This window comes from Sus scrofa, chromosome 16 (assembly GCF_054392235.1).
Source record: "Sus scrofa isolate SSC_HxYL_T2T_F1_AM1 chromosome 16, Sscrofa_HxYL_maternal_Yorkshire_Landrace_v2.0, whole genome shotgun sequence".
NCBI classification, from domain to species: domain Eukaryota; kingdom Metazoa; phylum Chordata; class Mammalia; order Artiodactyla; family Suidae; genus Sus; species Sus scrofa.
In genome coordinates, this window is record NC_139398.1 from 78,329,404 (window position 1) to 78,356,721 (window position 27,318).

A 27,318-nucleotide genomic window follows, 5' to 3' on the forward strand; every position below is an offset into this window, starting at 1 on the left:
GTTTGTTTCTGAAGCTTATCATAGCAGTCTATCTTTGGAGGAAGATCAGATGCCCCATAACCTGTAACCGGGAGATTCTGCATATTGGAAAAAGTATGTGGATGACCACCTCCAACCTAGGTGGAAGGATCCTCATCAGGGGCTCAATTACTCATGCGCAGAAAAACGGAAGGAAATTGACTTTTATTTATTTTCTATGTTTTTGCCTTTTCTAGGGCCACCTCCTGCGGCCTATGGAGGTTCCCAGGCTGGGGGTCGAATCAGAGCTGTAGCTGCCGGCCTGCGCCAGAGCCACAGCAACTCGGGATCCGAGCCGCGTTTGCAACCTACACCACAGCTCACGGCAACGCCTGCTCCTTAACCCACTAAGCAAGGCCAGGGATCGAACCTGAAGCCTCATGGTTCCTAATCGGATTCAGTAGCCGCTGCACCACGACGGGAACTCCAGGAAATTGATTTTAGATTCATATCTTCTACCTAAAAAGGCTCTCTGCACTGGACTGATGTGTAGAGAGAATGGCTCACCTAAACTCACCTTAAAACAACACTCAGAGAGGAGAAGCTACACAATAATTTTGTGGACTTTTGCATAAATCAGGGTTTTTCTATCATGTGCAGAAATCCTATGCAGAGTCTTAAAATTAATTCTGTTGTTGATCTTTTGATCAATTACCTACATCCAGGACTTCTGGGCTACCTTGGTGGATTTTTCCTCTGCAGGGCTCTTTATGGATGGCCCTTAGGAAATTTATTCTAGAAGAAAGAAGTTACAGTTTTGTTCAAGGAACTATTGATATTAGATGGGACCCCCTCACTTGGCCAGTCAGTGGGACTTGCTCTGACCATGGCTATAAATATGAATTTTCTTTTAAAGTTACCCAAGCTCAATCAGAACAACAAGCTAAATTTTAGTCAATGAATATGTCTTCCCAATTATTAGGAAGGACTCTCCTTCAGTTATGGGAGGGGTTTATTTGACTAACCCCAGATTATGGTCATTTATATTTAAAAGCCCCCTTACATTGAGAATAGTTAAATGTACTAAGAATGATCAGCCTAATGACACTAGGAAATGAGTCTGGGTGTCTTACGAATAATACCAATATGTCATTTACTTTTAAGATGGCCATTGGTACAGAACAGACTAGATCAGATGAGCTGGGGATATACTGGGTGGCAACAAATGGAAACTCTTGGCTTAAATATTTGCTTATGACCCTATGAATGTTGGCTTGTCTTTTATTTCTAAAGGTGTAACAGCCTCTGATAAAAATGGTGACTCAGCAATTTGAAACGATTGCCCAGATAAACAGTTCTTTATGAACTAATGAGTGTAATAGTATAACTCTAGATATGGGAAGAAGCAGCAAGGGGGAATTTTACCTGGATCATAACAGACCAGTAAGACAGGTGGCCCAGATACCTTTGGCTGCTATTAGCAGAGCATAGTCCGGGAAAGCATCCTGAGTGGCTACCAATGAAATCCTGGCCTGACCCAGGAAAAAGCCATCTTAGCACCCTGGGATACCATGGTCCAGAATTGCCTCCTAAATCGAGGTTGAATTTATAACCACGAGGGGGCGCTGTAGCTAAAGAATATCCCCGGCCCTCTGGTTCTACAAACAGTCAAGTCACTAGTAGTCACTGATGCGCAACACACCCTGCAGAGAGTTCAGGAAAGCGATGGAGAACGAGACACTCTGGGATCTGGGAAAACTGGTAGAACGGGACTTCAGATAATTAGATATTTTCAGGAGAAAATTTCATGAATCCACATTTCTTTCATCTTTCCATACCTAGCAAAGCACTAAAGTCATTAACTGAGATATCTGCTCCTCCTCGTGACGCGCAGCGACCTTCTCCCGAGATGCGTGCTTGATTGTGCTTCTCCACAATCACATATAGCTGATAAGCCTGCTTCTGACTCTCGGGAGCAGTTCCTGGAGCTATCTGAGAGGCAGTCTCCTGGGCTGTGGACAGTCCTCAGTAAGTCCCCAGACTGTGGATTCTCATCGTAGAGACCAAGAAGAAATGCACCTTTGCTGAGGGGACACCCGTCTTTGCTCTGGTGTCCCCTCCTGAGCCTGCCTCTGGTTTCCTTTCTGTTTGCTCCCTTATCTCCTCCATCAACACCTGGGAGTCACTTGGGACTTGATGTATAGGAAAGTTTTTGGGGAAGAGGGGGTGGTTTCAGAGGAGAGCTTTGTCTGTCAGAAGGTGTAGAGCAGCCTTCAGTCACCTGGAGCTAACGGAGACCTGAAACCTTTGTGTGGTCTGGTTTGTAGCAGGCAGGCTTATGTGACTTGCCTAGTCAGGGTGAAAGGAGAAGTTACAAGTTAAGGGTTAAGGCTTATTTTGGCTGGTGGGTCGGGGGGAGGGTACACCAACCAGTCTGCTTTCTCTTTCCTTCAGGCCAATACCATCATGTACCCTTGGGTAACCGCCCTGGTCCTCATACTCCTTCTGACAGGTAAGGAAATAGGTGGGTTGTGTTTTAGAAGTCCAGGGGATCTGGGAGCGGGGTGGGGGGGGTGAGAGGGTGTGTGGATGTGGTGGAGGAAGATAGATATTCTTGGGCTTTGTTTGTTGCAAGGGAGTGGGGTCAACTAGTGAGCAAAGAACCAGGCTGAAACCTTAAGCCAAAGAAACGGCATAAATGCTAAGAATTTCAAAATCCATGGGTAGGTGAAGAAGGCATGTTGCAGCACCGTATGTTGTGTGTTGCTATTTGTGCTTAAACCAGAAAAGGTATGAGTTGGGAGTTCTCTGATGGTCTAATGGTTAGGACTCATTGCCTTCATCACTGTGGCCCAGGTTCAGCCTCTGGTCTGGAAACTGAGCTGCATCAAGCTGTTGAAAGCCGTGGCCAAAAAACCCCCCAAAGCAAAAAAGGGATGGGTAGATTGTTGTGTATGTATGAGCTACTCAGTGTATGTTGGAAATAACAACAGTTGTTATCATGGTATAGAAGGGAAGAGGGAGAGAAAGTAAGGATAAGGATAAGGTTGGAAGGGGACGAATCTTTTAGTGTACCATTTTGTGCCTTCTGAGTTTTTTTTTTTTAAACCATGTATAATTAAAGGGTAGATTTAAAAATAAAATATTTTAGGAGTTCCCATTGTAGCACATTGGGTTAAGGATCTGTGTTGTCTCTGCGGTGGCATGGGTTTGATCCCTGGCCCGGAGCAGTGAATTAAGGATCCAGTGTTGGGAGTTCCTGTTGTGGCGCAGTGGTTAACGAATCCGACTAAGAACCATGCCGTTGCGGGTTCCATCCCTGGCCTCGCTCAGTGGGTTAAGGATCCGGCGTTGCCATGAGCTGTGGTGAAGGTCATGGAGTTGGCCCAGATTCCAAGTTGCTGTGGCTGTGGTGTGAGCCGTTGGCTACAGCTCCAATTAGACCCCTGGCCTGGGAATCTCCATGTGCTGCAGGTGCGGCCCTGGAAGCAACAAAAAAAAAAAAAAAAAAAAAAAAAAAAAGAATCTGGTGTTGTCTCTGCAGCAGTGTGGGTCTCAGCTTTGGCTGGAATTTGATCACTGGCCTGGGAACTTCTATATGCTGTGAGTGTGGCAAAAAAAAATAGTATTTGATTAAACATCTTCCAATATTTTTGGTTTCACCTGGGTAAAGTGGACCTTGCTTAGTGGCAGGTCTGTTATCAGTTCATGAGAAGTGACACCTACTTGAATTTTTGGGATGGATCTTAAAGTCTATGATAGGCCTCAGTTCCTCCTGACACTGTTACAAATCCATTTGTCTAAGAACTAAAGTGTTTAGGATTCTGTTTTCCAGTGATACTTTAAGCAAACATTTGCTCTGCCTTTTTTTTTTTTTTTAATGATAGAATTGTTGTGAGGTGACTTTTTTTTTGTTGCTTTTCTTTTTTTTAGGGCTGCCCCTGAGACATATGAAAATTCCCAGGCTAGGGGTCGAATTGGAGCTGCAGCTGCTGGCCTACGCCACAGCCACAGCGACACCAGAAATGATCCACACTTGTGACCTATGCTGCAGCTCATGGTAATGCTCAATCCTTCACCCACTGAGTGAGGCCGGGGATTGAACCCACATCCTCATGGATACTAAGTAGGTTCTTAATCTGCTGAACCACAACAGGAACTCCTGTGAGGTGACTTTATTTGCAATAGCTATTTTAAAATTGCAATACAAATTGAAAACTAAAACTTTAAATGCAGTAGAGTTTTTAAACAGATTTCATCTGAGAGAGTGATTGAACCTAGAGGAGGGGAAAAGGCCCATGTATGTGTTATCTATTTAATAAGCAGATACTTGTCAAAACACAGGATGAAATATACACTCATGCATTATTAGAGTGTCATGTTTCAAACCTTTTGAGAAGAAGTTTGGTCACAAGAGAACTTTATCCTGGTAATTTCTCTCTCGGAAGTCTATCTTATTGGGAAATAATCCTGAATACAGAAAAATATTATTATTATTATTATTATTTTTTGGCTGTGCCCATAGCATGCAGAAGTTTCCAGGCCCTTGCCACTTCAGTGCCAATGCTGGGTCTTTAACCCACTGTACCACAAGGGAACTCCCAAGTATTATGTTTTATCTACAAGTATATCTAATAAGTTGTAATGTTGGTAAAAAATATGTTAGCATAGGAAAATGGAGTTCCCACTGTGGCTCACTGATAACCAGTACAACTAGCATCCATGAAGACATGGGTTCAATTCCTGGCTTCACTCAGTGGGTTAAGGATCAGGCGTTGCCGTGACTGTGGTGTAGGTCGCAGATGCAGCTTGGATCTGGTGTTGCTGTGGCTGTTCCTCAGGCTGGAAGCTGCAGCTCCGATTCAACCCCTAGCCTGGGAACTTCCATATGCCATGGTGCGGCCCTCAAAAGCAAAAAAAGAAAGAAAGACGCTTATATTAAATTTTATCAACTCAAGGTAGATGATTACCAACCAGATAAACTATCTAAAGCAAAAGATGAAAATAAAATTAAGGTTGACATATTGAGGCCTCATGCTCTGGTTTCTCTTTACTTGCAGATAGTGTAATGTCTTATACAGAACTGACTGTGGTGGAGGGTCAGTCTGTGACGCTTCAGTGCACCTATAGTGGATCAATTACAACCACATGTTGGGGCCGAGGGGCATGTTCTACGTTCAGCTGCTCAGATTATATCATCAGGACCGATGGATACAACGTCATCTTTCAGAAGGACCCTCGCTATTTGCTCAAAGGAAATATTGGACATGGGGATGTGTCTTTGACCATAGTAAATGTAAAACTCTCCGACAGTGGCGTGTATTGCTGCCGTGTTGAACTGGCAGGGTGGTTCAACGATTTAATAGTCACCTACACCTTGAAGGTCAGGCCAGGTGAGTTCGCCTTCCTTTGATCGCTTCCTGTGGGTTCACGATGATGAGTTTTCTGTTTGATGTTAACTTTCGCTTCCTTTAACAGGGAAAGAGGTGGTTCCTACAATCTTGTTTTCCAAGGTCTTGGAAACTTTTATGTGTGTAGAATGAACTGTTCAAGACCACAGGCAAGAGGATCTTCTCCGTCAGCAAACCCTCTCCTAAAGCAGTGCTTCGGCAGTGCTAGTTGGGGGAGTTCCCGTTGTGGCTCAGCACTAACGAGCCCGACTAGTATCCGTGAAGATGTGGGTTCGACCCCTGGTCTTGCCGTGAGCTCTGGTGTAGGTCGCAGATACAGCTTGGATCTGATGTTGGTGTGGCTGTGGGGTAGGCCTGTAGCTGCAGTTCTGATTCGACCCCTAGCCTGGGAACTTCCAAATGCGGCCGGGAGCAGCCCTAAAAAGCAAAGAAAGAAAAGTAGAAAGAGAGAAAAGAAATGCTAGTTGCTTCATGAAAAACATTCACCCATCCCACAGTGAAATACAGTGAATGTTTTCATCAAGCTAAACTTACTTCACTTGAAGAATTGCCCTTTTCTCTGAGATTATGTCTTAGAAGAATGTTTAAATGTCCTTTCTTAACATTTTAAGAATTTCATACATATAAATAAGTAGTAGAAGGTCCTATCAAGTAGATGTATCATTCAGCTTTTTAACTTTGAACTCAGTCTTGTTGCATATACATTAAGTCTATATACCTCCACCTCCTCCCTCTGCCCTGTCTTGGATTTTTTGAGGCGTATTTCATCCCATATCACTAAATTGTTTGTTTAAAAATTAAAGTGGCCTTATGGAAGTATGAAAACATTTGCCTTTCAATAACTGTTCACCAGTGGCTTTCAAAAATTTGAGGACATGGAGGAGTTCCTGTCGTGGCTCAGTGGTTAACGAACCCAACTAGGATCCATGAGGACTTGGGTTTGATCCCTGACCTCGATCTGTGGGTTAAGGATCCAGCGTTGCCGTGAGCTGTGGTTTAATCTCAGAGGCGGCTCAGATCCCATGTTGCTGTGGCTGTGGCTGTGGCTGGCAGATGTAACTCCGATTCGACCCCTAGCCTGGGAACCTCCATATGCCGAGGGTACAGCCCGACAAAGACAAACAACAAAAAATAAAAATTTCAGGAAATCCAAAAATCTGGGAGGTTTATATTTTTCCTGTCTTGATGTGGACATCCTAATTTTTCTTACCATTTGATGGAAGGAGTAGATCGGGTTTCCTGGTTTCTGGTGCTCTTTGCTGCTGAATCTCCTTCTGCTAAGGTCTTATATTGACAATAGAACTCAATACCTTGGTCTTCATAAGGTATATCTTTTTTTAATTTAAATGAACTTGACATTGCCGTCTCCCAATTTTTGTACTTGGCGTGTACCCTTTATGAAGGCAAGTACAAATAAAGGTTATTTCTGGTGGAGGAGATAGCTGGCTCTGGGAAACTATCTGGGAGGCAATTTAAGGAAGCCAAAAGAGGCTGGTAATAGAGGGTGCTGCAGACAGCTGTGAGGACGCAGCCTGTGCAGAAGAGATTATGATTACAACTTCCTTTGAGTTGTGAAATTATGTTATTGATCTGGCTGAAGAGTTCTTAAAAATGACATAGAAAATGCTATTAGTAGAGGACTTTGATAGCACTTAGAAATTCTTTAGTAGGTGGATATTTACAAAGCCACCGCTTTGGCCTGTGGGCAATGGGTCCATACCTGAGCCAAAGTGAGTCTCTGCCTCCAATCCAATTCTTTGCTTAAGTTTTCTTGCACGTTTTACTGAGTGAGCTTACTTTTCAACCTTCTGTGGAGACTCTCCTTCTTCCCTTAGTCTCCTAATTTCTTCCTCAGGAAATATTTACCACTGGGAAAGACACCTTAGTTAAACAAGTCAGTTAGGTTTCCCCCTCTTTGTTTCCATTATAATCCTTTGATCTGATTTTTTTTTGCATGCTGGCTTTTTCTCTAGAGTCAGTTTCATTTTATTTTTTGTCTTTTTGGGGCTGCACCTGTGGCACATGGAAGTTCCCAGACTAGAGGTCTGATTGGAATTGTAGCCTAAGGCCTATGCCAGAGCCTCAGCAATGCTAGATCTGAGCCTGTGACCTACACCAGAGCTCATGGCAATGCCTGATCTTTAACTCACTGAGTGAGGTCAGGGATCCAATCTTCGTCCTCATGGATACTAGTTGGGTTCGTTACTGCTGAGCCACAAGGGAGCTCATCTAAAGTTGATTTTAATCTGAAGGGAGGGGATTGGTTTGCACTGTACTTAAAAACCTCCGGCTATGCTGTTAGATCAGGGTCAGCAAACTGTAGCCTCAGGGCCAGATGAGGTTCTAAAACAGCCTCACCAACAGTGTTTTAAAGTTTATTTATAAAACAGCTTCCTCATTTATTTATATATTGTCTACAGCTGCATTCATGTTAACAGTGACAGTGCTGAGCAATTACCACTGAGGTCACAGAAGCCCACCCCCCACCCAAGCCTAAAACTTTTACTAATGCCTTGTACGTAATAGGCACTCACAAATATTTGTTGAGAAAAAAAGCTTTTCTTCTTTAAGGTAAACATTAGTTAGTTTCCACATTTCATTGACTTGAACCCCTCAGTAAAGTTTTCAAACCAATTGTCCTCTATTCAGGACACTTGAGGTTCTCATTTATAGTTAGCAGAGCTGAAGTTTAAGGGTACTTACGGGGGAAAAAAGGTGCTTGGAGGGAAAAAAAAGTACACACTCTTGATTCAGTCCTTCAATTTCTGGTTTTGTGCATGGCACTGTATTTGGGCTTAATTCTCATTTCAGTTCTTTCTCTGGGTAGCTCTGAGGACTTCAGTAAGTGGTTTGGAAATCTACACCACTTCTGACTCTGGCAAGAGTCAAAGTTATTACCTGTTGCTATTATCCTTTAGGTAAGAAGGAACCTTAAAAGGTCTAGTCTACCTTCTAACCAAATGCATAAGGCATCTGTGTTATCCAGCATATGTTACTGGTGTGAATTAATCCTCATTTAGGATGCAGGTCTGTTGGGAGGGGAGCCTCAGGACTGATTGAACTGAATACTCGTAAATAGTCTGGTTCTTGGGGACTGCTGTTTAGGTCTTAGTTAAGCACCACTGAGTGGACCAAGACAGCTTTGGGTTCTAGACATTTTTCCCTACTTCACAGATGTTTATGAAGATAGACAAATCCGATATGCATAATTTTCAAAGTTCTTCAATACAAATCCCAGGTATATTTTTTTTTACCTGCAAACCTCCCCCAAATAGAATCCTTTCAGTGCAGCTGTTTTGTGAATGTCTTCGAGCCCTCCTCAGCCACAGATTCTAGGTGCAATGACAAGTGCTCTGCGTTCATGGGAATTAAGTGCCCAGTTCTGCCTGGGGACAGCCTTATTGGCTAAATTGGTGTATGGGCCCAGCACACATCTCTTATTTCCAGGTGCCTGATTTATTTTGCTTTCATGTTGATTTCTAGCTCCACCGACGACAACAGCGGTCATCACTACTCGGAAAACGACGGTCACCACGACTCCAAAAACAACAACTACCACCACTCAGAAAACGACGGTCACCACGACTCCAAAAACAACAACTACCACCACTCCGGAAACGACGGTCACCACGACTCCAAAAACGACGGTCACCATGACTCCAAAAACGACGGTCACCATTGCTCCAACAACTGGTGTCTCTACTTCTGCTCCTCCCATGCCAGCAACCACAGAGACTGTCCATACAGGTAAACAGATCTGCTCCTGAGCCCAGAAGACTTTAAAGCAGAGGGTGTAGACCATCCAGGGCCTTGTGTTAAGGTAGAAGTACATTCTAATCCTGCTGAATAGCATTGAGAACTATGTCTAGATACTCATGTTGCAACAGAAGGAAGAGTGGGGGAAAAACTGTAATTGCAATGTATACATGTAAGGATAACCTGACCCCCTTGCTGTACAGTGGGAAAATAAAAATAAAATAAAATAAAATAAAATTCGTAGAAAAAGAAAAAAAAAAAAAAAAAAGAAGAAGTACATTCTAGGGTAAGGATTCTGACCAGGCTTCCCAATGTGGCGTCACAGAATCCGTGAACCCCCATCCCAGGTTGTAGTCACCTTTTGTATGTATGAGCCTTTTCAGAGTGAGGGGGACCTGACGCTTTTTGTCAGGTTCTTAAAGGACTTTATTCATAACAACAAAAAAAGCCAGACCACTGATCTGGACATCTAAGGAGGCTGGTATGGATGTGGGCCAGTTGAGCACAGACTTATGAAGGAAAAATAGAGAATGCCAGAATATAGGATCAGGTGAATGAGAGTCTGTCCCTAAAAGGACCTCTGACTAGAGATCATTTCACCCATTTTGAAGTCTAACCCAGCACTTGAGGATAAGATTTCATCGAGGTTAATATTTACTTTGTTTCCTGCAGCAGGAGCCATGAAAAGTGCTTTATTCGTATTATGTCACTTGATTCTTATGACACCCCTAGGCACAGTAGATAGGATTGAATCCTACTTTTTATTTGTGGGGACCAGACACAGAGTCTAAGTTCAGTGTTGACAGTCTTACTAATAGAAAGTGGTTGTGTCTGGATTGTTTCCCTCGATTTGAATTGTGGGCCTTTACTGCCTTCTGTTATGAACATAGAGCTCAGGTTTGGATGAATTTGTCCTGATCTGACCTTCTCACTGGAAAAGCCTTCATACAATTACCCTGTTTTCTCAGGGTGTCAGTGACTTACACGGTTTTGCTTCTAGCATGCTTTAACTTATTTATACAGCATAGAAATCCTGTACATGCTAATGAGAAAGTAAACATTGAATTTAAGGATCTATGGGATGCAGAATTCTTTTTTCATTTCAGGCTACCTGGGTCATACTTCGAATGATAAAGGTTTAGGTTTAACAAAAATAGAGAAAAAAATTGACTTACAGGTGGGGAAAATAGCTTGCCATCCCGAGGGCAAGTTTAGGATCAGACCTGTTTTTAGGATTAAAAAGATAACTTTGTAGTGGAGATTTTCAAAGGCTCCACAACCCTTCGGTACTTTGAAGTGGCTCTGGGTCCTGAGGAGTCACAGAGATGTTGCAAGATCTTAGCCAGAGAAATCTGATGGGGAGTTCCTGCTGTGGTGCCATGGGTTAAGAATCCAGCTGTAGGTCAAGAATCCCACTGCAGCCTCTCAGGTCGCTGCAGAGGCACAGGTTCAATCTTCAGCCCAGCACCCGTGAGTTAAAGGTTCTGGTGTTGCCGCAGCTGTGGCATAGATTGCAGCTGTGGCTTAGATTCAATCCCTGGCCCAGGAACTTCCATATGCTGCAGGTGCAGCCATAAAATTGGAAAAAAAAATCTGATGGAACATATTGATTTTCCTTCATTCCCATTGAGCCATGTGTAAATTCCACTCAGAGGGATCTGAAGGGCTTTGAACTGAGTTTGGAAGAGACAGCTTTAGGTAAAAAATGGGATTTTAGAGGCATACAAATTTGTTAAAAAAAAAAAGAGTTCCTGTGGTGGCTCAGTGGTTAATGAACCTGACTAGTATCCATGAGGATGAGTATTTTATCCCTGGCCCCTCATAGTGGGTTAAGGAACCGGCATTGCTGTGAGCTGTGGTGCAGCTCACAGACGAGGCTGGCATCTCAAGTTGCTGTGGCTGCGGCATAGGCCGGCAGTACGCTCTGATTGGACCCCTAGTCTGGGAACCTCCGTATGCCATGGGTGTGGCCCTAGAAACGAACAAACAAAACAGTTTTTTTCCTCCCAGGTAGCAAACACACTAGGAAATCTGTTGACTTCATATTGATTTAGCTTCTTAATAGTTTGTGCGTGCAAAGGTGGATAGATAGGGTACCTGGTTTGGTGAACTTATGTAAGTTATTGACTTTGTTTACAGCAGAGGTTCAGAAGGAAAGTGTTGGTTTATGTGTCCATGTGCCTCCTGAGGGATAGTATTAATTGACTTATATATACTGATAGTATTGTAAAGAATATGAGTTTAAAGTTGAACTTTACAGTATAGGAAAGTGGGGAATATTTGAGCAGATCGAGTACTGGGATGTTGAGCTTTACACCCCACCCTTTCTGAGCTCTGTATATGCTAGGTGCCTAAAATATGCACGCCCTGATTGAGCGTCCAGTTGTAGAAGCAGGGGAGAAAAGACAGTTGCTGTGAAGACCCAAACTGGGGAAAGAAATTAAGCTTAAGCCATCTTTTGCACAGATTCAAGCTGAATGAAGACTTTGATCATCTGACTTTCTTGTATTGCCCTGTCCTTTGTTTCTAAAGAGAAGCATATTCTGTTACAGATTTGAGCAGTAAAAGAAAGCAAACCAAAACGACCCCCCAGGAGTTCCCATCGTGGCTCAGCGGTAATGAACCCAGCTAGTATCCATGAGGATGTGGGTTCGATCCCTGGCCTTGCTTAGTAGGTTAAGGATATGGCATTGACATGAACTGTGGTGTAGGTCTCAGATATGGCTCAGATCCCAAGTTGCTGTGACTGTGGCTGTGGCCAGCAGCTACAGCTCCGATTTGATCGCTAGCCTGGGAACTCCCATGTGCTGCAGCTATGGCCCTAAAAAAGCAAAAACAAAACAAAACAAAACAAAACCCAAAACCTAAAAAAACCCAAAAAACCAAAACCAAAAAAACCACCACTAGCACTACCTATGACAAAAAACAAAACAAAACAAAAAACAGCTCAAAACATGAGAAAAGGTCATGTTGAAATGTGAAGACAGTGGAAGGAAAGGAAAAAGAGAAAGACCTATGCGGGGTGATAAGGGGGTGGATGAAAGCCAGCTCCCAGCCTCTGCTTCACAAAAGTGAAGTGTCCTTTGTGTGAATAAAAGCTTAATTGGCTGCCCTCCATAAGATAGATAGATGCACTGTTGTAGGCTTTACAGGGATCCTAGGATTCGAGGATTATAAAAAGGGAAAGAATTCTTTTTTGGGGGGGGTGCGTGGAGGGGCAGCATATGGAAGTTCCCAGGCCAGGGGTCCAATCAGAGCTACAGCTGCCAGCCTAAGCTGCAACCACAGCAACCCATGATCTGAGCGGCATCTTTGATCTACACCACAGCTCAAGGCAATGCTGGATACTTAACCCACTGGGTGAGGCCAGGGATCAAATCTGAATCTTCATGGTTCCTAGTCCGGTTTGTTACCACTGAGCCACAATGGGAACTCTGAAAGGTAAAGGATTCTATCATTAAGCTCTCCAGATCATTGTCTAGATCCAATTTATATGGTAGTATAATGCCTCAAGGCCATCTCTGATCAGTTCTCTAAGGGAAAGTTGAAAAGTAATTCCAATTTTAGTTTTATTTTTTAATTTTTGTTGGGGATGGAAATTTTCCTCCACATATAGAACACAAGGTCTTCCATTCTTGTCATTCCAGGTGCTGCTTTAACTTCTCCATCACAGCAAGAGGTGACCCTGCCTATCACAACGCAGAACACAATGACTAGCTCACTGGTGCCCTCTTGCTCAACAGGTAACTTCGGTTCCTTTCCTGCGCCCCTGGGAGCAATCATAGTTTGATAATCATTGGCACAATTTGGAAACATCCACATGCATAGCAGTATTTTTCCAAATTAAATGAACCAGGCTTGACTTTAAGGTTATTAGTAGACTTGCTCTCTTGGGCCGGTCTTAAAATTAAATCCAGACTAAGCTGGTCTGGACCAAACTGGTCACCTGTGTTTACGGTTTATTTAAGTCCTGGGGCCTAAATAGATCCAGGAGGCTCCCATGCTGCCTTGTCAAGCTTTATTTCACATGGACACTTAGAGATGGGTTGAGGACACCAATACTGGCACCAGAGAGGCATGCCCCTCTGAGATTCTGCTGTCTTTCCCCCCCCCCCGCCCCCGCCACCAAATATTCCCCACTCCCCCCAGTTTGAACAGGTCCCACATTTTGTTCAAATGTAAGGCTAGCCTGTCTTTCCTATGGTAGAGAAAGGTGATGACTGAACCCTGTTATCTTTCATGGTGGAAGTTTGGGGAGTGCCATGCACTGAACCCCTTTTGTAATGTAGAGCTGGCTTATGTGTCCTTGTTGCCTGTGCTACATCCAAACAAGGTCAAGTTTTGCAGGACTCCTTATGTTTATGACTTACTGTACTCGGGAGCTGTAGGGGACCCCCAATACAGTGTACCTTTTGCCAGTCATTTGTGGAAGCTGATTAATTTAAAAACGGACCTGCTGCAGAGTTCCCATTGTGGCTGAGCAGATTAAGACCCCAACTGGTATCCATGAGGATGCAGGTTTGATCCCTGGTCTCATTCAGTGGGTTAAGGCTCCAGTGTCGCCGTGAGCTGTGGTGTAGGTCACAGATGTGGCTCAGATCTGGTGCTGTTGTGGCTGTGGCCGGCAGCTGCAGCTTTGATTCAACCACTAGCCTGGAAACTTCCAGATGCCACAGGTGTGGCCTTAAAAAGACAAAACCAAAAAGAAACAGAAAAAAAAAAAAAAAAGGAAAAAGAAAAAATGGACCTGCTGCAGTGAGACACAGAGAGGGACCAATTTAATTGGGATTTGTTAATGGTGTCATTTGATTTGGAAAGCAGAATCCTTAGTGTAAACTCTTTCTGGCCACAAAACCACAGTGAACATAGACCAAAATACAAGGTAACAGCAGTAGGAGCAGCTGCACCCCCCACTTTTCAGCTACGAGGAAGAAAGTAGGAGAGCGGGATCATTCTAGGAGAGTGGGATTGTTCTCTAAAATGTGTCACAAAACCCGGTCAAGGTAGAGCTTTCTGGAGGGGAACAGACAGGGGAGTGGCTGTGTCCCCAGGACTTCTGTGACTGCTGCCGTCTCAGCAGTGTCTCTGAGGCTTTCCAGCCAAATCCTCACTGTGCCAGACTTCACCGGGCTAAAGCCTCACAAAGCAAAGAATGCTGGTCTGGAAGGAATTTTGGTTGTCACCTGGCCGGCCACCCACCTTTTGACAGAGGGTTGTGCCAGCAAACTGTCACACATTATCTCATTCAATTATTTCAGGACAGGCCTTATTTACTGCCATTGCCAGACTGGGGAGGCCCAACAGAAACCATAGTTCTGCTCTGAAGACACAGAGTTTCCAATTCAACTACCAGTCACTTGCTGCATGCCCATGGGCAAGTTGTCGCATCCCTCACTGGATGTTTGTGAGGAATGAATGACGTGATGTTTGCAAAGTGCATGGCACGGTGTGCCTCCTCCAACTGCTCCTTTCATTATAGACATAGTAACTCATCATAGCTGATATTTGTCTAACAAGGTTTTAAGCGCTTTACAGGCATCATCTAGTGTGACAGCTTCAGGAGACAGGTGCTAACAACAGCTTCTAGTTCAAGGCTACCCCAGCTAGAAATACAAATACATACATATATATATATGCAAATATATATGCAAAGGACCTTGATCAAGGTCACATTGCTCAGAGATATTGACAATATAGAACTCAAATTTTATCTGACTGAGGTTCGTACAGTTTTTACCATATCATTCCTTCTATTCCTGAAGGACTTAAGGTTATAACACAAATCATAAACAGCCTAGACTGGAGATATTGTCGTTGGCTTTTTAAGAAGTAGTTTTGGAAGAAATAATGTAGATACAGTAATGTCAAATGTAAAAATTTGGGGGGATACAGTTAGTCCATTCAATGACACTGAGAGACTATGGCTTTGTCTTAGTTATGGAATTTCAAAACCCTGTGGTATATTCATTGGGTAGGAATGTAATGTCTGGGTGGTTATGAGCCAAGGCTCTTGTCCTTTACTAGAGGTGGAAACTTGTTTAGCCATTTCAAGTTTGTTTCCTCTCCAAAAAAGGGGGATTAAGGAAATTGCTCTAAGGGTGTAAAGTGCTTAGTATGTGATAGATACCAGTCAGAAGAGAATCCTATATTTGACCTATGGTTGCTTAAGAGATCTTTCAAAACACTATTAAACTTTGACACTCAAAACTTGAGGACATAATAACCTTTTATATTGGAGTTTTAGGTAGTATAGGATTGGTCTTGGGGCTGATGGAACAGAGACTTTGTAAAGCATTTCTGGATCAATGTCTGGGCATGGTGGCATAAAATGTAGGGCTAGATGCCACCTTTTTAGATATCTTAGTCCTTTTCACTCACGTTTTGAATGTAAACCAATGGAATATCCATCTTGAATAGGGTAGTTCTGGTCTTTGGTGTGCATATTGCCTCTGAACACTCATGGCGTTCATTTCTTAGCTGTCATGAAAATACTGATTTTTACCCCTTTCAGGGGTAATTTTTAACCTGGTTCAAGAATGGGCCCCTGTGACTCCTCTAAAACTGTAGGTAAACTTTGTGTGTACACACATTCTTTTTCCATAAAGAAGAAAAAAGGGGTCCATTTTCAAAGGGTTAAGAAGCGCAGCCTTATAGGTTAAATTAATAAATGTTAGTAACTTGGTGTAACTCTTGCAACTCCTACCACATTTGGTCATATTATTATTCAACTTTTCATTCATTACCAGGAGGCAACGTGAATATATTTAGTGTTGGCAGTGAAAATTCAATATTTTTTATAATTCTAATTAATTTTCCTTCTTGTTGAGCAGATGGGAATATCACCACGACACAGTTTTCAGATGGCCTTCAGCAAAACAATCAAACTGTAAGCATATTCATTCCTACTTTATTAGCCGAATTCACTTATATGTCTCCCTCGACACAAGTTACATTTAGAGATTATAAGTGTAAGACTATTTCACAGATTGATTCTTTCTCATTAAGAAAATGAAGGAAGAAAATAATTTGACTCAAATAGAAATGCTTTAATTAATTTTAAAATTTGTATAGAGGCATGAGTTTGTTAGAAATACCTGATAAGTGATATTTTATTATGCCACACACACACACACACCCCAGGCTTCCTCTTGGCCAAAAATTAGAAAAAAAGAATGAATGGATTCAAGAAGCGTGAGTTAACATTATATATGCAGGAAGACTTCATTCATCATTAGGGAAATGACGTGTTTTGAATTGATGTGGTGGAATGGAGGCCATCCCAAATAAAAACATTATGTGAATGAAAGTGTGCTTGTTTAAACATAGGCTCCCTAATATCCTTTTCCAAACCAACTGCCTTCCTATATATACAGAAATTTTGAGGTCACTGCTGAGTCTTTCTATATATGAACCTCTTCATGTAATGATTTATTAAGGCCCTAAGGTCTCAAACAACTTTGTGATTTTATAAGATGTTCTACTTTTTTTTCCACAGTTAGCTTGAGAAAAATCTAAGGGGCTCTGGTCTCATGATGTTCTTCAAAGTCTCATCTTTGAAAATAAGTTAGAAATATTTATCAGTAGGACCTTTTCTTTGGGTTCCCTTGGGAGAAACAATTTTCCTTTTACTATGTGCAGATAATTCTTTGAAGCAAGCAACATAAAGAGCTTAAGGTGTGGAATTCCTGTTGTGGCTCAGTGGGTTAGGAACCCGACTAGACTCCGTGAGGATGCTGATTGGATTCCTGGTCTTGCTTAGTGGGTTAAGGACCTGGCATGGCTGTAAGCTGTAGCATAGGTCACAGCTGCAGCTCCAATTCGACCCTTAGCCCAGGTACTTCCATATACTGCAGGTGTGGCAGAAAGAAAGGAAGGAGGGAAAGAAGGAAGGAAGGAAGAAAGAAAGAAAAAAGTTTAAGGTGTGAGAGCAGTCCTGATTGCAAGTGGTGAGAAACTACAGCATGGCTATTGTAAACAAAATTCAAGCTCAGGCAAAGTGGAGTTCCTTTGTATAAAGTCAAATGGCCTTATGGTGCATACCTTAGTGACAATAAGAACACCACTCCATAGGAATGATATTAAAGATTTTCCCAGCTCTCATGGTATGGGCACTGACCAATCTGATAATATGGCTGAATTTGTATATGCCCATTAAATAGCCACTATGTCAGTAATTATTATAAGTGCTGTACAGTGAGACTTAAGCTGGATTAAAATTTAGAAAACCATTATGAATGGTAAGCTTACTCTTGACCTCGGTTACCTGCAGGCCAGGTGTGTTTAGCAGCAAGTAGAAGAAATTTAGAAGCAAGTCCACAATAGGCAGTAGCAAAATAGTGGGATTTTTGCATCTTGATTTGGACGATGTCAAGATATCTCCAGGGTATCTTGAAATTTCGCAGTATAGAGTCTGATCCAGTAGGTCAGCTTACTGAACTCTATCTTACTGAGAGAATTGAGCAAATACACAAAGATGTGTGAGAAAAGATGTTCATTGATGCTATTTATAATCATGAAAATGTTACAAACATCAATATTCAATAATAAGGAATTAATTATGTAGTCAATTAAGCATGCCCACTCATATTACCATGAAGATGTCATCAATGCAGTCCATTTACTGACATGAGAAGACAGTATGGATTGTTAAGTGAAGAAACTAACCTTTAAAAAGTGCATATACTGCACTATATATTGAATATAGTAATTGTTTCTGTTAAAAACACTATAAGGATACAATTCTATCATAAGAGTGCATTATGAAAAATGGTAACAGTGGCTATTTCTGGATGTTAGGATTATGATTGATTTTTTTTTTTAACACTTAGCTGAACATTCTAAAATGAACCTGTAGTTTTTATGCAGCAATTTAAAAAAAATTTTTTTGTGTGGCTGCACCTGTGGCATGTGAAAATTCCTGGGGTAGGGTTCAAATCAGAGCTGCAGCTGAAGCCTACATCACAGCCATGGTAACACGAGCTCTGAGCTGCATCTGTGACTTGTGCTGTAGCTGGTGGCAATGCTGGATCCTTAATCCACTGAGTGAGGCCAAGGATTGAACCCACATTCTCATAGAGACAACAGCAAGTCCTCAACCCGCAGAGCCACAACAGGAATTCCTGTAACATAATAGCTTTAAAAAAGAAGCAAAACCTGCTTACTATAACCCCATGTTCCATATTTACCCCTCCCCCTGACACACACACACACACACAAGTAAGGTAATAATAGAGTTTTTCCCTCCCAAACACCATCCTTTAAGCAAGGATGACTCAGTCACTAAAGTTATCCTCTGTATGCCTCATAGTGTTTATCAGAAAGTCCATAAAAGTACTTTTCCCAAGAACCCTATTTAATCTGCAGCTGATAGGCACAGAAACAGAGGTTCAGAGAGGTTAAATAACTTGTTTATGGTCACACAGCAACTAAGTAAAAGAGGTAGGATTCTGACTCCAGACATTAAATTCTTACATAGGAAGATACTTGAGACTTGATCTTTTTCTGATTCCATTTCCTTTCTGTTAAAATACCTGCCCTATGGGACCACTTTAGGATTAGAGCTAAGCTATGGAAAGGGGCCAGACATGATGCCTAGTGTATTTTAGGCTTATTCCAGGTAGTGATGATCCCGTATAAACTGTACTAGGAGATTTAAACAAATTCTGTATTTTTGTCCAATTGCACAGCGTTTTAATTGTTAATCAGAGCCATGTCTGTGAACAGCCACTTTCAAGTCCATTTATAAAGACCTAGATAGAGTCTTGAATTTTAGTTAGAAAGAGTAAATTTTGTAATTAAGGGCCAAATTCAATAATTGAGCACATTCAGATAACATCAGGTAACACTACCTCATTAACTTATATATGAACGAAAATTGTTTTCTTCTTTACTGTTATAAGAGGATTGTTTATGGCAGTAACTTACTCCTTTTAAAAAAGTGTATAATTTGCATACAATAAAGCACACTCATTTGGAGCATACAGTTAGAGTTTTGACAAATGTAATATATACACCTCTGTATACACCACCCCAAGCAAGATCTAAAACATTGCCACTATCCCTAAACTGATTTTGCATTTTAAATTGTCTTTGAATTTCATCACATGGTTGTAACCTCAGATCATTTGGTCTCACCCCTCATGATCCAGCACTAGGCAAGGGTCAAAAAAGAAAAATGTGTCTCGGTATATTATTTTAGGGAATGTTTTCTTCCCATAATTCTAACAAAGTTTTTATTTTTATTTTTTATCTCTTGATGTTTCCTTAGTCTGTGGTGCTGGAACAAAGTCACTGGCTGAGCAAAAATCAGGGAGTTTACATTGGAATCGGTGTTACTGCCATAGTGTTATTGCTCATATGTTTGACTGTCATTATTGCCAAAAGTAAGTCACTTCGGAATTGTGCCTACAGATGTATTCTTGAGACAAAATGCTTGTTGCCCTACATACCTTGTGTTTTCTTTTTTTTGGTTTTTTTTTGTGTCTTTTTTTTTGCTTTTTAGGGCTACGCCCGCAGCATACGGAAGTTCCCAGGCTAGGGGTCAAATCAGAGCTATAGCTACTGGCCTACACCACAGCCACAGCAATGCAGGATTGGAGCCGCATCTGCAACCTACACCACAGCTCACAGCAGCACCGGATCGCTGACCCACTGATGGAGACCAGGGATCAAACCTGCGTCCTCGTGGATACTAGTCAGATTCATTTCTGCTGTGCCACAACGGGAACTCCCCCTTGTGATTTTAATTTCACCTTACTTCCTTGGTTCTTAACATTGTTCTTTTTGATTTTTTTTTTTCTTTCTAAAAAATTTTTGTTAGCGTTTACAATGTTTTGTCAATTTCTGCTGTATAGCAAAGTGATCCAGCCATACAAAGATATACGTTTGATTTTTTTAATTTGTCTTAAAATTATTGTCTCATAAAGAGAATTGCGATATTTAAATTCTTCATAGTAGAAATTAAATACAGAGAAATAAGAGTCGGTGGGGTAAAGTTGGGGTTTGGAAGACAGCAAAGCTTTGCAGTAAATAAGATTTGTTCCCTTCTCCTCCCCTTCCCTGAAGAACCAAGGTGTATATCTCTGGGGGGTGAAATTGTTGAGGGTTTTACAACACCCATGCAATGGAAGAAACAAATGAGACTTGGGAAGGATAAGGGATTTTAGGGCTGGAAGTAGAACAAAGTAGTTCACAAAACAACCATCCAGGGTCTCCTGCTCTCCTTCCATCAGTTGTGCGCATCTATAAAACCTGCCACCTATGAAAGAAACACAGTCACTCTTTTTTTTTTTTTTTTTACAGTGAAATGTAATAATTGCATTAAAGTAAGCTAGGGCTTGTGGGTGAATTCACTAAACTATTAATAAATATGAGATACTTTAAAGTGCCTTATTTGGGCCCTGTGGATTCAAAAGAAGATACCCAAGTTATTAATGAAGGGTCCAGATTGGGTTTTTTTGTTTTGCTTTTTTGCTTTTTGGGGCCACACTGGAAGCATATGGAAGTTCCCAGGCTAGGGGTCAAATTGGAGCTATAGCTACTGGCCTACACCACAGCCACAACAACACAGGATCCCAGCCGAGTCTCCGACCTACACCACAGCTCACGGCAATGCCAGATCCTTAACCCACTGAGAGAGACCAGGGATCAAACCCTCGACCTTGTGGTTCCCAGTTGTATTTGTTTCCGCTGTGCCACAACAGGAACTTCCCAGATAGTCTCCTTTCCCCCCTTCTTTTGAAGAATATTCTTTCTGGGAGTCCCTGTCGTGGCTCATAGGAAATGAATCTGACTAGCATCCATGAGGATTTGGTTTCAATTCCTGGCCTTGCTCAGTGAATTGGGGATCTGGCATTTCCATTAGCTATGGTATAGGTCATAGGCACAGCGCAGATCCCCAGTTGCTGTGACTGTGGTGTAGGCTCACACCTGTAGCTCTAGTTCGACCCCTAGCCTGGGAACTTCCACATGCCCCAGGTGTGGCCCTAAAAAGGAAAGAAAAAAAAAGAAAAAGAACATTCTTTTTTCTAAATTAAGTTTTTTCAGGTTCTGAGCTCTGTACAGATTTTGTTCATGTTAAAGCATTAACAGAAATAATATACTGGTTGGGAAAAAAAATCTCATGAACTCTTTGGCTTACATGTGCAATTTTCTCTTTAATTCTTCCTCCATTTAGGGTATATATGCCTGGGTAGCAAAGTGGAGCTACTACGGTAAGTTTGAAAGTCTCTCTGTCAACACCCTCTGATGTTCTGACTCTAGTAAAAATGACACTTTCCTCTGTTCCTCTCCTCTTTTCCTTCTCAACTCTCCAGTTTACACTCTGGATCCTAAAAAATCTAAAGAGCATCTCCATTGCTGTCCAACCTTCCACTGATTTTTTTTTTTTAAAGGTGCCCCCGTGGCATATGGAAGTTCCCAGTCGGAGCTGTAGCTGCCAGCCTACACCACAGCTCACAGCAACGCCAGATATTTTAACCCGCTGAACAAGGCCAGGGGTCAAACCCAAGTCCTCATGGATACTAGTCAGGTTCCTTACCACTGAGCCACGACAGGAACTCCCCACTGATATTTTTAGCATCTCTGTATGTCCCTGCAATTGTACCAGAACTGCTATACAAAGAGCCCCTCAAACCTAACCTCTTAGAGCAAGTGAACTGAATCGCAGATTCTGTTTGATGGAATCTTTAAATGGGTTGTTTGGTTTGCTTTGTTTATTGAATGACTACTGTATGAACAAAACTGAGAGAAGATACATAAATGAATAAATGGCGTATTTTGGAACTTCCAGTGGAACACCCTGGGACATATAGAACAGGGCAATAGGCCTTCTGAGTGAGGCCCAAAGGAGGAGAAGGCAGGTCTGCAGAGATGCCGAGGAACAACTCCTGGCTGAAGGGCAAAGGCCCCGGGGTAAGGCACATGCCTCCAGCTCTCTCCAGTCCTTCTCATCCCCTTTTGTTCCACACTCAGCCTGCTCTCTTCATTTACATTAGTTACCTGGCCTCATAGGTGTTTGAACTTAAAATTTTGGTAAATCTACCTCACTGCCCAATGAAAAGTTAAATCCTTTCTGTATGCATCCCTGTACCCAGTCCTTTGCCCAAATGCCTGTCATGGGAGGAAACTACAACTTACTTCCAAATCCAAGGAGCCTACTTCATCTGGCTTCATCTGGCTTCACCCTAACCCTAACCCTACCCCTAACCCTTAAAGCTCAGCTTGGGCTTTAAGCAAGGTCTTTGATTCAAAAATCCATCCCTCCTGGAGTTTCCTTCGTGGCTCAGGGTTAATGAACCCAACTAGAATCCATGAGGATGCAGGTTTGATCCCTGGCTTTGCTCAGTGGGTTGAGGATCTGGTATTGCCATGAGCTGTGGTATAGGTCTCAGACTCGGCTCAGATCCGGCGTTGCTGTGGCTGTGGTGTGGGCTGGCAGGTGCAGCTCCGATTTGACCCCTAGCCACGGCGGTGGCCCTAAAAATAAAAAAAAATCAGAAAACAAAAAAAACCCCAAATCCATCCCTCTTAAGCTGCTGTCCATTATTCCTAGTTCTCTTTCACTCGATGTTTGTATACACGCTGTCCTAGGTCTGAGTTAAGCACAGGATCCAGTCTGTAGAGGGTACCTTGAATAATACCCAACAGATGGCAAGTCTTCCATAAATGTTGGCTTTTATTACTGCAGTCATGACTGTCACAGCAGCCATAAACCTGTGAGCTACGCACTATTATTATTCTCAGTTTACAGATTAGAAAACAGGTTTAGAGATGTTTAAGTGACATCCAAGGTCGCACCACACAGCAGGACAAAGACTCAATCTCAGGTCTTTTAGAGTCCAAACCCCATACTTACAGACGTTTTGACCATCTGGTCTGAAGAGTGGAAGGAAAAAAAAAAAAACTCCCTGGAGACAAAGGAGCATGGAAGGTAACATCCTAGTAGTTGATTTCTGCCCTTTCATTGTTAACTTTTTTAAAGGTTCACTTTTTATCACATAATTATAAAAGAAAATCTTTGTTGCAGAAACTGGTGTATAAAATAGAAATGCAAAACAAAACAAAAACAAGCATTTCCTTATGAATAACACAGACATGTATAACTAATCTATTTAAAAATCAGAGCTGAGTGAAGATTCAGTACGTTTTAGGTCATTTCTGAGCAGGCTTAGGTAATAAAAATAGTCACTATACACAAATGTATACAATCAACAACTGTATCAAAACTCCACAAATGACCTTTTTGTACACCTGATATGTGAGTGTCTGTTATAAAAGTTATCTAACCCATGGCTTTCTAATTTTGGACATTAAAACACGGTAAGATTTTTGATTCCATGATCCAGAACACACACAGATGAAGCAATACGATTATACCGTGTCCAATACGTTCTGGTAATTTGTATACTTATGTTTATTTATCTTTTTTTTTGTCTTTTTGCTATTTTTGTCTTTTTGTCCTTTTGCTATTTCTTGGGCCGCTCCCACGGCATATGGAGGTTCCCAGGCTAGGGGTTGAATCGGAGCTGTAGCCACCGGCCTACGCCAGGGCCACAGCAATGCGTGATCCGAGCCGCGTCTGTGACCTACACCACAGCTCACGGCAATGCCGGATCGTTAACCCACTGAGCAAGGGCAGGGACCGAACCTGCAACCTCATGGTTCCTAGTCGGATTCGTTAACCACTGCGCCACGACGGGAACTTCCTACTTATGTTTATTTATCTTAAGTACAGGATATAGACCACTAAATAGATTTAATAACCCTTGCTAAAGGGTCACAATCCACAGTTGGAAAAATACCATCAAACCATTTCTTAGCCATCTTTGAGAATAAGCATCCTAAAAAAGAAAGAAAAAAAGAAAAGAAAATGATAAGAGTTTCCTTCTTGGCTCAGTGGAGATGAATCTGACTAGTATCCATGAGGATGCAGGTTCGATCCTTGGCCTCGCTCAGTGGATCCAGCATTGATCCTTAACCCACTGAGCGAGGCCAAGGATGGAACCTGCATCCTCATGGATACTAGTGAGCTGTGGTATAGGAGGCAAACATGGCTCAGATCTGGTGTGGGTGTGGCTGTGGTGTAGGCCAGTGGCTACAGCTCCTGTTGATTCCACCCCTGGCCTTGGAACCTCCATATGCCATGGATGTGGCCTTAAAAAACACACACACCAAAAAAGAGAATATGCTTCCTGATTTAGTAATTCAATTTGATGTCTGATATTTGTCTTCTTAGATTTTCAATTTTTGTATTCCATGACATGAGTCTCTTGAAGGAGACCAGGGTGAGTGTTTTTGAACTGCTGCTGAAGTTTTCTACCTGCTTATTAAACAGCTGCATTTCCTGCAACTGCTTATTTACAGCTCTGGAAGCTTCTATTCATTTCATGTGCTATGTGAGTGGGGGTCTGGGAATTGCAGATACCCAGTGTTGCCTGAACCTAAGCAAAGGTGCTGCTCATACTTGACAAGTGGTCCTCTTTTCTCTTACTCTTGTTCTTCTCGTAGGATAATTTCATTTAAGGACATTCATTTCGGAGCTTTGAAAAACATGTCGGTGAAGCATGTCCGAGCAGAAGACAACATCTACATTATTGAGGATAGTCATTAAGTCATGGATTAAGATCCCGTGGCCTCCGAAGGTGTTATACCCTTGACCTCAGGAGACTGACCAGATACCACCGAGTCAGAGTCCCATCAGCAGCAGGACAATTGTGCGGTCAGTTTCACGTGGCATTCTAACAAGTCAGTGACACTAGGTAGAGTGAATCTAGCTCATCTGTACACCGGCAACCTCTGTAATATAGTCCTAATTTTTTATATTGACACTGGTTCAGTCTTTCTGGTCATTGCAGAGCTCTCTCCAAAACATGAAATGTACTCCTTAGAAGTGTACGTTCTCTCTATTTGTTTGTTTTTGCTTGTTTTTTGTTTTGTTTTGGCCATGCTCACATGCTCATGACAAGCACAAGTTCCCAGGTCAGGGACTGAACCTGAGCCACAGCAGTGACAATGCCAAATCCTTAATCACTAGGCCACCAGACAACTCCTGTACATTCTCTTTAGACCCTATGTATCCTGTATCCATCATGAATCCTCATTGGAGAGACCAAAAGAGCACATCAACCTTGCTTACCAATGCTGTCAAGAGGAACTGATTATAACTTAAAATCAGCAAATCCAATTTGGGAGTGAAAGGACTTGGAAGCATTTCATGATTATCTTCCCCCCCTTTTTTTTTTAATCTAGTAGCTCCAACTCATATTCCTTAAGGCCCCCCAAAGTTTCACATCATGGGAGTACACAGGGTTTTATTTACCTCCTGGGAAAACAGAAGTGAGTGTGATTTTGCTGTTGGTAGATCTGGTTTCTCATGCCTCTGGAAACATGAGGCATTGAGTGCTTTACCTGGGACTAGGATGGGTATTTTAGCAGTTGGAAGAAGCTAGGGGTCATGAGTGGACCATCTAGACACGAGGGCGAGAAAATCAGTTGCCATGTAATTTATGCTGTTTCTGCTACATCTGTGCCATAGTTCAGGGCACTTAGGTAAGCAACTGTCAGGCTCTCTCAAGTAATGTTTAGAATGAGGTAGGACAGAAATAAATAAAAAAGTAAAACAAGAGAGGAAAGGAGTAGGGAAAGAGAGCTTCTGCCTTAGAAAAATTAGTTTGCAAATATCATAGTGTCATTAGAGAGTGTTACCAGCATCACCAGCATTCTAAATTGTCCTCAGGCCACTTTGATTTTTAAAATTTTGGGGGAAGAGAAAGGGTTTTATTCATATTGAATCAATTCCTTTGTTATTTCTTTTTGACAACTCAATTAAATTTGGGGTTTTTTCCTAGAGAGTTAGACAAACGCTAGAGGTAAGGATATATTTAGTCTCCAGAACCATTTCTACATGAACAGTTAACAAGACTGGATATTAATTTCACTTTGAGTAAACCCAGAGATAAGTCAGGCTTGGAGTTCAGAGCTGCTCGCAGCAAAGTGGTCTGTGAGGGCTGGATGCTGGTTTTTGAAAGCAACATTTTTGTTACTTCAGCTGAGTTCTAGGAAATGAAAAGGGCCTCTGAGTAATTCTAAGGTGATGCAGGCAAAGAAGTTCGCTAAGCCTCGTACACTAGTTTTCACAAATGGGACCAGACTGATCTGGTTTAAAAAATTATGTTCCAACTACAGTGCTTTTCTTTTAAATTCAAGACAATGTGCATGGACATAGAGATGTCAAATTAAAGCCCAGATTTGTAGCATCTCTGGACTGCATGCCCGTGCAGTCAGAGCCCCATTACATGGCGTCACATCCACCTGCCCCCGGCCCTTGCCTTAGCGTCAGGCTCATGTTGGTTACCCGCTTTGTGACTTGCGGAGCTTTGAATTTATGATACGTGCTCTGTTCTCCACACCCTTCCTGGAGTTTTATGATAGCACATCACAGGTTCCGGAAGTCTGGTTAACTCTGTTTACTTTGGCATTTCCCAAATTTGCCTGAAACCCATAAGCCCAGTGACTACTGGCATCCCCAGCAGCATTCTACGAAACTATACATGGAGGTTTGGGGTAAAGCAGATGGTAGAAAGAAATAGGACCTGAGTTCTAACCCTAACTCTTACTAGTTACATTGGATGGCATTAGCGTAAATCGTTCCTTATGCCTAAATATTTACACCTATTAGATTCATTTCTGCATGTGTATCTGTGTCTAGTGGGAATTCCAATGGTGTTGAATTCATAAACCTCTTACCATGTGGCACCTCTTGTTATTATTATTATTTAAGTAATGTCTGCTTTTGCAAAGTTGATATTGGCTAATTTGGCTATTATTTTATATTGTAGAAAAAGCTGTCCATAACTGAGAGGGAGAATGGGCTAGAGGGCAGGAAGGGGAGGCATTTGGTTAATATTAAATTCTTTTCTGCTGATGCAGCGGAATGTATTGACTTTTGCTTTTGATCTTTTGAGATAATTGAGATCACACTTTCTACGATCTAGCTTGGGACATTAGGGCACTGGTGTCATCAAAACCATCTATTTGAACTTAGGAAATTGTGTACATCTTTAAGAATCAGTCTTTCACCAATGGCTACGAAGATAATTTTGTGAGTGTGTGAAAGTGTGAGGGATACCTCATCACGCATTTCATTTGTACGTACACTCTTTAATAAAACACATTTTGGTTTTCATTTTGGAAA

General features: G+C 42.0%; 1 protein-coding gene across 2 annotated transcripts; it reads left to right on the forward strand.

Moving 5' to 3' along the window:
• Window positions 1–1,929: 1,929 nt before the first annotated feature.
• On the forward strand, window positions 1,930–27,318 carry HAVCR1 (hepatitis A virus cellular receptor 1). Of its 2 annotated transcripts, XM_085001540.1 has the most exons (9): window positions 1,930–1,986; window positions 2,413–2,470; window positions 5,019–5,351; window positions 8,853–9,116; window positions 12,773–12,868; window positions 15,956–16,011; window positions 19,393–19,507; window positions 21,301–21,337; window positions 24,633–27,318. In XM_085001540.1, the coding sequence occupies exons 2-9, from the start codon at window positions 2,425–2,427 to the stop codon at window positions 24,733–24,735; spliced, it is 1,050 nt and encodes a 349-aa protein (XP_084857666.1). In that variant the 5' UTR covers window positions 1,930–1,986; window positions 2,413–2,424; the 3' UTR covers window positions 24,736–27,318.

Excerpts from the sequence above, each read along its gene's own strand:
- HAVCR1 (XM_085001540.1), top strand. The coding sequence starts at position 2,425 with ATGTACCCTTGGGTAACCGCCCTGGTCCTCATACTCCTTCTGACAG. Across the intron at positions 5,352-8,852 it reads CACCTTGAAGGTCAGGCCAG|CTCCACCGACGACAACAGCG; the intron begins GTGAGTTCGCCT and ends GTTGATTTCTAG. Across the intron at positions 16,012-19,392 it reads TTCAGCAAAACAATCAAACT|TCTGTGGTGCTGGAACAAAG; the intron begins GTAAGCATATTC and ends ATGTTTCCTTAG.